At 41.0% G+C, this 12,663-nt stretch overlaps 1 protein-coding gene across 10 annotated transcripts in view; it reads left to right on the top strand.

Moving 5' to 3' along the window:
• The first annotated feature begins 341 nt into the window (after positions 1-341).
• The window catches only part of nrxn3b (neurexin 3b), a 424,389-nt gene continuing 412,067 nt past the window's right edge, over positions 342-12,663 (top strand). For 5 of the 10 annotated variants that reach the window (XM_032584558.1, XM_032584565.1, XM_032584563.1 and 2 more), the window contains exons 1-2: positions 347-651; positions 6,144-7,228. In XM_032584558.1, the coding sequence (XP_032440449.1) occupies positions 6,532-7,228 (697 nt within the window). In that variant the 5' untranslated portion in view covers positions 347-651; positions 6,144-6,531. Of the gene's footprint in view, positions 652-880; positions 1,372-6,143; positions 7,229-12,663 lie in introns of those variants that run through there. The other 5 variants (XM_032584566.1, XM_032584568.1, XM_032584560.1 and 2 more) reach the window with 3 other exon arrangements.

The following is a 12,663-nucleotide window of genomic DNA, read 5'->3' on the forward strand; positions in this document are numbered from 1 at the left end:
CTGCTCTTACCGGGGCCGAATCCATCTGAACGGCTCTCTTCACAAGTGAAACCTCTACATCCCCCCCCACTCCTTCCAAACTCGGCACATGTTCACGAATACTCCTCGAAACACGTGGGTTGAATGGACCAAAAGTCTATGTTTTTTTTTGTTGTTGTTGTTGTTTTTTTAAATCCCGTTTAATTTTTCTTTTTCTAATTTGTCTTGAGGGGTAACTTCCTCTACAAATGGAGTGATTTCCACCCCGCCCTCCTCCACCACGTTTTCTCCCCGCTCTCTCTCTCTCTCTCTCTCTCTCTCTCCCCCCGTCGCGCTGAGTGCTGTGGAAGAAGGCGGGTCAGTGTGGGAGAAATCCTGGGGCCCGTCAGCAGTACAGCGCCGAGCGGAGCGATGCGCGTTCACTGAGCCGGAGAGGAGAGAGAAGGACCGGGTTTTTTCCCCCCCCCCCCACTTCCACCGCGCCTCACTGCTACAATCACTGCCTAATCAAGAGCATCTGCACCTTCTTTTTTCTTTCTTTTTTTTTAAACTGGGGAAGAGAAAATATATATATATATATGCGAATGGAATTCTGCTCTGGAATAATCTGATTTTATTTATTTTATTTGTTTTGTTTTACACTCGGACTTCATCCGTCCGGAGTCGAAAGCGGTAAGAAAACATTTATTTATTTTTTTTAATGGACACTCGTTGTAATTCTTTTAAATAAAATTAAATGACAGCGTAGATGTTGTATTAAGCTGTTTCGCCAAATAGTGAAGTCCCCCCCCCCCCTCCCCCTCCCCTCTCTCTCTCTCTCTCTCTCTCTCTCATATTTGGACTGAGTGAGGGGCAGAGATGCGGATTTGGGCGCAGTAAGAGAAAGCTTTGGGTCATAGTTTGATATCTCCAGTTGTTTCGCCTCCAAGTCCAGCTTGATTTGACTAGAGATCCCCAAACAAGAGTCGTTTTCATGGCGAGAGGGAAGAAAAGCGACCGAGGCGGAAAGTTTCAGCTGCCCGAGTCGTCGCTGCTCTGACGTGACTGCATCAGCAGTCGACCTGGAGTTGATTTGGAAATGGGTCCCAGTGACAATAATCTCTTGTTGGAATTTCGCATCTAAATTGACGAAGCTAAATTGTGCATCCCGCAGTCTGTGGAGCGGCGGTCAGGCTGCCACCGTGCGAGGAGCCGAGGGAAAGCTGGTGGTGGGAAAAAAATCTTCGTGATCGGTGCAGGGCTCGTGGGTTTTTTGTCCTATTAAGTGTTTTTCTTTGGCGCATTTGACTGAATTTTAAATGGTACATCCTTTATCGGACATGGGGAAAAGCTGTGTTTGACTTGTTCCGTTGTTGGATAATCCAACTAATTGGTTCTGAGCTTCCTGTAGAGGTAACGATGACCTCTTATCCATATTCATTCTCGACATTCATCCTTATTTACAGAGACAAGAAGATTTATCTAGCTCGCGACTCTACACGATAGGTGCACGAGATCAAGAGGAGTTGTGATTTTTAACTATTTTGAGGGTGAAAAAAATCGATGCCTTTTTAATAAAATTAAACAAACTGGGTAAAGCTTTCTAAAAATCAAGCCGTTAAAAAAATGCCATTCGCTAAACACCATTCAGTTGTCACAAACTGAGTTGTATTTTGGCGGTGCATCTTAATCGAATTGAAAAATGTTACCGTGTTCCGACCAGATACTTTAAAGTTTCCATGATGAAATGGGGTTGACTAAGCATAGTATTATTTTTTTGGAATTTCAATGAAAGCAAAAAAGTGACAACCAACATGGTTCTCCACTAGTGCCAAAGTAAAAAAAAAAAAAAAAAATCTGTTTCCCGCAACAAAATGATTATTTTACAATTCGCAAACTCTACTTTAGAGAATTTTAGGCCAGGCCATGTGTACCACGAGATCTCGCGATATCAATGCAAAGTCTGTCTCACCCCCAGTTGCCATCAGTCTGGTAAATTAAGTAAGCTCCAAATGCGAAGAAGGCTTCCTGTTGTGTCCATGCTTGAGACTTTTATTTTGATGGAAGAAAGGAAGTAGTTCTTCAGTTTGACCGAGTCAAATCATTACGACTAGATAATAACATGAAAGGAGCCTAAACGGCGTTTAAATGTGAACTGGATAACCTTAAGTTTCTTACCGTTGATGGTTAATATTTAACAATTTTTGATTACTATGTAGTTTATCCTTTCTTGTTAAAAACCTAGAAAGCTACCTAAACTAATCAAACCTATCAGAATTAAAAGAAACACTGAAGCAAGAATATAAATGAATATCATCAGAAAAGTCTAAAAATGTCATAAATCGGTCAAATCTAGACAAAATTATTCTAAACTTATTGTCAGTTCTTTTAAAAGACTTTATGGTTTGTGAGACATTTACGCAAGTCGTGAAAGCAAATTAGGAATTTCAGTTTTGCGCAACATAATTCTAAAATCTTGCCTTGTTCTCGTGAATTCAATTTCTCTACCTCATCTCATGACATGGATGTGTTATCATCACACGTCTTTGTGAGCAATTATTTTATTTTCACTTCATTTGGAAGCTCTGTCAAGGATGCTAATGCTAGCTTAGCAATTGGCTAGTCATGGCACTCTCAAAGTTCTTGCAAATTGTTTAGTTTTCTGTGTTAAAATAAAAGAAAATAATGTTGTGTTCTTTTAACAATGCTTTTGTTCAGTCTTTTTTAATGATAAAAAAAGAAACACCCCAGATAAAGTGAACAAAACAAAGACATTAACAGGTAAAGTGGGACACGACTGTTAAAGAGTAAACCCCAAATAAAACATCGCTCTTTTGTCTTATTTGTGCCACGTATATTTGATTTAGCAGGTCCAACACATGTGGACGTAACCTATTAGCTTATAGCATAGTTCTGCTCCTCTGTTACCGTAGTGTGCTCCCTTGCTTTGACCAACCAGTAGACCAAAGGGTTCGGACCCGCTCCTAACCTCGCACACTTGTGTCTGCTGTGACTGATGTCGGATTAAATCGTTGCTCCAGGCTGACGCTTGTGATAGACGGGAAGTTCAGCGAGAAACAGAGGGGGAAGTAGGAGCAGGCAGTGGGGGTGGTCTCCTTTGCGTCGGGGGAGACTCGACTGCATTACAAAACATGTCAATAAATCTGCTGCAGTTCCAATGCATCATTTATTGCCAGTGTGTGACAGTACCCATGCAGGTCATCTCATATCCTTGTGCTATTTAATAATTCAATGTGTATATCTAGGAAAATATGTTCTTATGCTAGCAGAGTTGTGACAAACCGGCCCCCATCACTGAGGATTGAGCATGACAAAAAGGACAGCAATGCCAGAGCATTGAGAAATGGAGCAAGGAGAAAGACGGAGAAGGGAATAAAATCACGCTTCTGTCTCATTGGGAATGCATTTCTCTTCTTAAATCACATCAAAAAAAATTTCTTCCAACAGCTAATTTCTGCCCTCTGCAGTGATGAGGTTAGCCAAAGGGCATCTTTCATAAAAACCCTGGAAGAGCGTCAGTAAAATATGTCATATTCAATTGGTGTGTTACCACATCAAGGCTTGTTTGTCTCAGCCTACAGGTTTGCCAACAGGCTTGCACTTTTTTTTTTTTTAATTTAGTTAAATTAAAAATTCATTTGCAAAATGTCATAGCACTAAAGCACTAAATGGCTAGCTTTAAAAAAAATTGTTGATATCCTTGAGCTTCTCCACATTTTTTAACATTATGACCACAAAGAGGCAATGTATTTAATTTGGACCAATGAAAAGAAAAATATTGTTAGAAAGTGGAAGGAAATGTTACAGTTTTCAGTCGTGCACTCATCTCCTTTACTCTGGTATTCTTAAATTCAATCCAAAACAAGTTATTGTTGTCAGAAATCAACAGGATAGTAATTAGCCCCATTTCCACTGACCATATATAGTTGCGTAAATTGAAATTACTAAAATAAATTAGCGAAATGGAAACAAACCAAGTTTTTCATTAAAAGTTTTTGCGCTAGGATGAGGTGGTTTTTTCGACTGTCTCAACATTTGGTTATTCACACAAAACTGTAGTAGAAATACCTTTTTCATCACACAAGTCACATGATCAACAACCAGATGTTACTACTGGTGGAAAAGAGGAAGAAGAAGATGACAGGAGGATGGAGGATGACGGCACGTGATGTTTTTTTAATGACAAACTTATTCACATTTGCGTTTCTTTCTCAATGAAAACACAATTACAAAATTGTGTATTTTTATATGTATATATTATCAACAAAGTTTTTCTCACATTTGTAATGGAAAGGCAGTTGCTAAACCCAGCATTTTTCTTGTTCTCAGTTCAAATAGAACTACCCAAGACTAAAGGCGTAGCTGAAAGACATCCACAGCTTTCACCATGATGAAACATGGAAATGGCAGCTTCATGCTCTGGACAGTTGACAGATTCAACTCCAAAAGATTAACTGCCATTGTTGCAACAAAATGTGGTTCTATAAATTGACTAAAGGGGATAAATACAAATTTGTACCTGATATTTCTGCAGTTTATTTTACAATTTCAAAAATGAAACTATGCACAACTGAGGTTTCAAACGTAGAATACAAATGTTAAAGTTTGTTTATGTAATGTGACAAAATCTGAAACATTTTAGGGAGTGCAAATCAGATATACACAAACAAATCTTCAGTGCTTAAGTTAAAAGAAGACAAATACCATACAATGGCAATGTAGGCGTTCTCCGTAAATCGATGGCGTTCAGGGATATCTGATGACCCAGTCAGGTATTACACACATTGAGTCATGTTGATTGAATAGAGGCTTGGCTTGTTGGTATACCAAACTTCCATCTCAGATATCATACGGCTTTACCTATTCAAGAGACCTAGCGCCTAACCCTCCCATCCCATATCCACGTACTCCATCTATGCCTTGTCCTTATAGTGGGCCGGACTAACACGGCGGTGTTGAGGATTCTTTTTCCAAGCAGAACCTTTTAACCTCTCATCGAATCTCTTTTTAAGACAAAGACAATCATCCATTTAGGCAACCCGGCGTCGTCAGAGACAGAGCTGCACTAGGACACACACACATGCGGTGCATTAACATAGGTATCGGTTTCCTGAATTCAATAGCTCGCCTGCTGCAGCAAGATTAACTATTCAGGGCAGGTGGTTAAAGGGCCTATTGTGTTTCCTGGTTCTGTGCTGCTGTCATGATTGGACAATGCATTTGTCTGGTTGGCAGACCACTGCCAAAACAATTGCAAGGGCAAAGGGCTGGAAGAGTACACACACATATAAGGTTTCACCTTGTACATCATTTGTAGCTCTGCTGAGCAAAATTAAACAGAAGTCTATAAGTGGAGCTGCAGCAAGCGACAATTGTGTCCTAGTTGATATGCTTTGACACTCTTCCTCGGTGATAGAAACGATTTAGATATCTATTTACCAAGAGAACAAGTGGGATTCAAACATGAAATGTCCCCCCACCCACCTCGATCCATCCTTACATCTTTCTGGATCTGTGTTTGTGGCTGTAATCCCTCAAAGGCATGCAAATGGGAGAAACTGAGAGAGAAAGAGTGGCGGTGGATAATTAGTCATACTAATCAGAATCCCAGCAGCCCCTTGCAGATAGCAGCCTAACATTTGAAGGTGAACGCGTGTTCGGCTTCGGCTCAGCGGGCTTTCCAGTGGTCAGGAAGTCAGCGGCAGCGGTCTCCAAGATTAATTTGTTTGCTTGCATCACTCATGGATAAGTTAATCGAGAAATCGGATCTCGGATCAAGCTGAAACCGCAGAGATGATCTTCAGTTTAAAGAGAGCAATTGGAAGACATGGCACCTAGCAAGAAAGGCTCATGAGATCTTTATGGGTGTTATTAGTGGGTGTTTAGTTGCTTGTAGGCATAAAAACGTCAGATTTGTATTGGATGGGGTTTGCAGTATCTTGTCTGTCTAGCCCAAAGGGATGATTTTCGCTTGTATTCCACTAAATGCGACTTTTATTATGACTACATACTTTAGAGCTGAATCAAAACTCCCAGTATGCATTACAAATGATCTGTGTGTTGCATAAATCAGATATTCATTCATCTGGGAATAGTCTGTTGCAAGATGATAGAGTTCTGCTCAAAGAAATGTATTCATACGCTATTTTTGTCCCCCCCACCAGGTCTGTCCAAGTTGTTTTTGAAGCTGAGTACCAAATCATGGGGCGTGAAACTGGGCCAACAGTGATTGTTACATGCTTCAAAGCAGGAAGTTGGTTCAAAGGGCTAACCCTAAATCATCAGACACAGCTCTGAATCACTGACGTCATCATCGCACTTTCACCTTTTTTTATATACATATATCCCACCATAGACTTGGCCGGACAAGATCAAGATTCAATCTATTATCAACATTAGATCTTAAAGCAAAGAATATTTAAGTAACCTATGGGGAGTATAAGAGTCAGCAGGTAAATGCTGGAGCTAAACTGTTACCAAATGGTTCCATCACTTTGAGGATCTATCCCCAAATTCCAACCCTTCTTTTCGACACCCTTTGGTTTTTCTACAATGAATCCCTACAGCCTTCCTGGGCATTTTTGTCTGCTTCTAAGTACCCTGCTGAGCCTGAGCGCAGGCTTGGAGTTTACCGGTTCTCAAGGCCAGTGGGCTCGCTACGTGCGCTGGGATGCCAGCTCCAGGGGCGACCTGACGTTTCAGTTCAAGACCTCGCAATCGGACGGCCTGCTGCTCTACTTCGACGACGGCGGATACTGTGACTTTCTGCTGCTCGCCCTGTCCGAGGGCAAGCTCCAGCTCCATGTCAGCATCGACTGCGCCGAGACCACCATCACCTCGGACAAGCCGGTCAACGACAGCCGCTGGCACTTCGCTGCCATCAACAGGGAGAACCTGTGGACTGGCTTGGCCGTGGACGGTCAGAGCAAGACGGGCGAGGTGCGCCCCCAGCGGCAGTTCATGAAGATCGTCAGCGACCTCTTTCTCGGGGGGCTTCCGAGGGATATCCGCACGGCCGCCATCACCCTGCCCTCGGTCCGCGAGCTTCCGCCGTTCAAAGGGATTATCACCAACCTCAGTTACGGGAGTAAGTTGCCAACGTTGGTCAATAGCCAGAAGGTCCGTCTGGAGATGATGGGCCTTTGCACGGAGAATCCCTGCGAGAACGGCGGGATCTGCTCACTGGCAGATGGAGAAGTCTACTGTGACTGCTCCAAAACTGGATATGTAGGTCGATACTGCACGGAAGGTAAGAGGGCTGGCTTCGTTGTTTTCTGTGTCGAGCAATAAATATTGATTAAGGCCTTTGTGAAAAATTCAAAAGGGGTTTCTTTCAAATATAGAACTGACCTAATACAAGGTTTGTGTTTTTTTTCGAGCTTCTAAGAGCGAGAGAAAAAATCTCATTATTCTATTTTTTTTTTGCATATATTCTTAACCATCTCCCATCATGTGGCTTAGACCTCAAAGTATTTTGCTACATCATAAATCTCAATAGAAGCTTCTGGAATTAGACGTAATCTCCATAACTGCATTGCCATTCACTTAATGTGATCTGTGCCACAACCACTCTTCATTTATAAAGTGCCTTGGAAAAAAAAAAAAAACTAAAAGAAAAACCTGCATTGTTTGCAGTGATGCCTTCCCAAATCAGCATAATTTCTATCAAGCCAGAGCAGCTCTGCGTTTGAAATATTTACTGCAGATCTTGCAGGACTTGGGAGTCTGAATATTTCTTTGTGGGCTGTTGCACATACAGCCCAGCAACTCTCTGTATTTCACGTGGGAGTTAAATTGGAGGTGATGGGCTCAGCATTTCCGCTCCCTTCACAGTTATTACATTTGATGAGGCAGCGGTGGATACGCTATTAGCTGATGTGACTAAAATTACAACTCTAAGTTCTTTCTCCTGTTTTTTTTTTTTCTTCATTAAATGTATTCAGATTTGGCAAGGTGATGCGGAGGCCTCAAGGTATACACAACGTGTGGATAAGAAACAACATCACCTATTTTTGCTCTGCTTCTGGGCCAAGGCCATCTCTTCCTTGGGGAGTGTAATGAGATGCACCTCTTTGACAGTATTTGAAGATTTAGACATTAAAGCCTTCCTTCTTTCTTGCACATAATCTCAAATAGCCCAGTGACAATATTATACACATAAAACTGATTTCTCTTGTTTTATGACGCCACTACTTCTGCATCAAGGTTACTTAATGTTAGCTTAATCTTTCTGAACACTCTACTGCTGAAACGTTGAGAGGATAACCATCTGATTCAAGGAATAAGTTCCTTCATTATGTTTTTTTAAGTCATAACATTTGCATTTTCATACATGTAGAGCCTTTCAAAAATGTATTTAAACCCCTTGTACTTGTTCATGTTTTGTATATTTCTGCAAACTTTAGTGTATTTCACCAGGATTTTATGTGATACACCAACACAAATCAGCATGTTAATGTGTTGCTTGCGTTTGTATTTAGTCCCCTTTACTTTGATACCCCGCAATCACAACAAAGTGCAACTGAACAGCTTCAGAAGTGAAACTGGTAATAATACAGTCCACCAGTGTGTAGTGAAATCTCAGCGTAGTTTCAGCTGTTTTGTGAAGACCTTAAAGGTTTGATAGAGAACACTGAAGAATAAATAGCACCATGAAGACCGGGTACGAGGGTGAATTGTGAAGAAGTTTCCAGAAATGTTACTATATAAAAAGTATCCCAAATGCTAAATGTCTCTCAGTGTATCGGTCAATCTTTGGATTCAACCCAGACACCCATGATAACCCTTGAGTGGCCATTATTGAAGGATGAAAAAAAAGAAAGTAGTTTTTGAGACAAAGTTATAAGAAATCTCATTTGCCATGGTTCAATGAGACCTAAAGTTTTTTTGTTTGTTTTTGCGTCAGAATTTGTGGGGCAAAATAAATGTCTGCATCTGTAGTTGAAAATATTCTAGAAACTACCAATGAGTTCAGACTGGAGTTTCACCTGCCAGCAGCACAACACCTCAAACAATATACATACAGCTACGATAGGGAAGGGTTTAGATGAAGGTCCATCACATAAAACCCCTAAAAAACTGAACATTAAAGTTTGTATGACGTGGCAAAACATGAAAAAGGTTAAGGGTTGTTTACAAGTAGCTTTTAGAGCATCAATAAAACAATTTCACTCCAACCTTGCACCTTTCTTCACTTTTAAGGATTGTAGATTGTGTGAACAGACCCATGTTGAGAACCCTCCACTGTTGACCCATTTCCTGTGTGTCTGAATCAGACTGACATGGTTCAGAGATGACTCCACTTTGCCAAAAATAAAAAGAATGTAAAAAAAATTTAGAGGAATGCTCACTGAACACTTGCGCTGATTCCAAGCTATTTCGAACTGCATCCAATACGGAGAATTTGCTATTTCTCTTAATGGTTTCTGCTATGTTTGGCTTCCTAATATGCTCCAACGTTTGCTGCTAAAAATGAAGCTGTTCTGAGCTTAAATCTCCGGCGCACGCCTGTGGCATTGTTCAGGACAGCACACGATGTGCTGGTTGCAGAGCAGCCAAGCGAACTGAGTGGACTTGACCTCTTTTTCGCTTCATCCCATTTGCTCACTGTCGGAGCTGAAGAGTCAACAGAGAAGTAGGTAGGTGGTCCATTTGTCTGAGAGCTGACGGGGGGAACCGTGACATCTTTGTGTAAAAACAACCCAGGTTTTTAAGAGGGCACTTACGACTCAGGCCAAATAATAGCTCAGACGGACGGGGGGAGAAAAGGCTGTCATTTTGCCGCCTCAGGGCAGAGGAAGTGTGACGAGTAAATTCAGCGACAGTGCCTTGTAACCTAATTTGTCCCGGGAGGTCAGCCGTCGGGCTCCGGTTTGCCTCCTTCTCCGTCATCTGTTTTGAAATCTTCTTCCATTTTCCTCCGGCTTCAATGGGAAAACGATTGAGATGGAGGGTTGGGTGGGGTGGGGGGAGTGTGCACACGCTTCATCCAACTGCTGCTCTTCCCTACTTCGCCATTAACTGATGTGGCTGATTGTTGATTATGCCGCGGAGACGTGGGACTATAATTAGAGAGATAATGAGAACAGAGACAGCCAATTTGCCTGGAAAATGGCTGCGCAAACGCCACCGTCAATTTCAGGCTGTCTGTTGGCAAATAAGCTGCAGTTCTTTTATTATCATGGCCACATGTCTTCAAGTGGCAAAGCACTTGTTGTTCGAGCAATGCTCGACTGAATGGAGCGTTTTTGGAGGGCAATTTAGCAGCGACTGCATTCCAACCATTTGGTCGCAGCAACATATGACCGACTGCTTAGCACACCTGTCTGTGTCTGTAGACTGGAGACTGAATAACGAGCAATGCGTGCAATCTGTCAAACCTGTGAATATTTACGTGTTGCATTATCATGCAGTGTGGTCTTGCGCTCAAACACGCCACGTTCAGCGGCGTACGTGCAATCACACGCATTAACGCGGACGAGGCCCTCTAGCCACTCGTTAAAGCGGGCAGATGGTTGACTGACTGACTGAGCAGGCTGGGCCTTGAAAGCATTTCGCCAGCCGCACTCCTAATAGTAGCCCACTGGCCTGGCAGAGGAGCGAGAGGGGGAGTGAGCTGACTTACCATCTGAGATGAAACATGAGAAAATTGGAGGATTTAAAAAAAGGGAAGCGGGGTGAAGCCTGTTGATGCTGCTAGGCTTGAGAAACGTTCCGCGTTTGAGACCAATGGATCGGTTCACTTTATGCTCGTTAAAAATGTTCCCGTGAAGATAGATGAGATATTTTATCCAAACTATTCGACATGGTCACAGAACACCTTTTTTTTTTTTTTTTTGGTGTTTCTTCCAGTTGGGTCAGGATGTCTCCCTTTAAGTGATCGTTGTCCGACGTTGATGTGCAATGTTTGACAGACAAATTCAAAATTTCTTCGCTGTTTTAAACTACAGTGCTTTTCTAATCCGCTTTTCACATTTTGTCATGCTGCACCCTTAAAACAGAGGGGAGGTAACATGTAAAATCAACCTTTTTTAAAACTGTAAATCATGTTATAATGCTCATTTATCAAAAACATTCCTGGGGTGTTGATTTGATTCTTTCATGGATGTTTGAGGAATCCTTTAATCTCCCATGGCAACCAGTTGGGAGTGCCTCAGCAGTTCCTCCCTCAAAGCTCCGCCTATTTCCACAAAAAGTGTGCTGAAGATGGCGCGTCAGAAAGAGTAGGAGCTTCTTAAAGAGACAGAGGCCCGGTTTAAAGCTGTTGAATTATAAAGTCAAATTTCTTATGTTTAAGATATACAGAATTTTTATAACAACTAAATGTAACATGCTTACATGCACCATGTGCCTGGAAAATACATAGTACCCTCTCTTTAAATTTCAGTATATTTTATTAGATCCCATGTAATAAGTCAGTACAAAATAATGGATAATTATGAATGGAAAGAAATAGAAATCTGGCTCCTATAGTGTAGCAAGAATAAGAGCATTGGTTAAAAAATAGCAACAAAAACTGCTCTGTAATGTTTGACACAATATAGCAGAGCTTTAGCTAGTTATTATTTACCACTAACCAAGTGAACTAGGTGGATGAACTGCCATGTTGTATAGATAGAGAAGTACAAAGGACAACCTCTCTGTCATAAACATCATTAATAGAGTGGAGATTAAAGTAAAATGTAATTTTCCCTGTGGCCAAAAAATATTTTTTACCATAGTTCAATACCAGTCTGCCATGATGTTGGCGGAAAAGCAAACCTGTGGAGAAATGGCCAGAAGAGACCAAAATTGAACATTTTGGCTAACATCAAAAACAACAGACAGAATGGATGAAAACTAAAACGACAAAATTTCTGTGAATACACCTTCCACACTGTTAAAGATGGCAACATAACGCTGAGAGCGGGGGGAAATGATTAAAATAATAATAATAATAAGAAGAAGAAAATAAAACTTTGGTCTCTCAATGTGCAAAGCTGATGAAGACAAAAAAAAGTGATGACTCCATGAACTGCACACCCTTACATTTCTGAATTTTGTTTGCAAATAATTTTAAAAATGACATGATATTATCCGTCTCTTCATAATGACACTCTAAATATGGCAGTCTTTTACAAAATCAGAATAAAATACATGGAAATTTTGAGTTCTCGCATGACAAAAAGTGAAGGTTGAGGGGTTAAATTGTGCTTGAAATGCACGGTTAATTTTCTTCTTTGTTTTCAAACTTATCTTTGGTCAAATGCAATGCTTTATAGATATACAACCCACCTGGTAATTCAACCTGATTTGGGGTAGTCAACTTCTTGTTCACAGCACTTTGAAATCTCTGAATACCTTTGAGGTTTTCCATTACAAGAAGGGCTGCATAAGGTCAAAGCTGGTAAGAGCTACACTGGCCTGCATAACACAGACGTAAAATGATCACCTTTTTCATATTTCTCAGAAATCCACACCTTGCATTTACAATGAAGCACTTAGGGCTGCATATGTTAAAAAAATTTTTTAAAAACACTATGCAGTGACTTGACAGAAGGGTGTATAATTGAAGACCAAAAGAAAAAAAAAAACCTAAAGTGTTAAGTAAGTGCTGAAATAGTGCCTTTGGGCTTAGCTCTGGGGATTAATAAACAGACATGGAAAAAATGACAGTTGCAATAATCTTACTATAAAAGTAGGTCA

Source organism: Xiphophorus hellerii, chromosome 15, assembly GCF_003331165.1.
Source record: "Xiphophorus hellerii strain 12219 chromosome 15, Xiphophorus_hellerii-4.1, whole genome shotgun sequence".
NCBI lineage: Eukaryota > Metazoa > Chordata > Actinopteri > Cyprinodontiformes > Poeciliidae > Xiphophorus > Xiphophorus hellerii.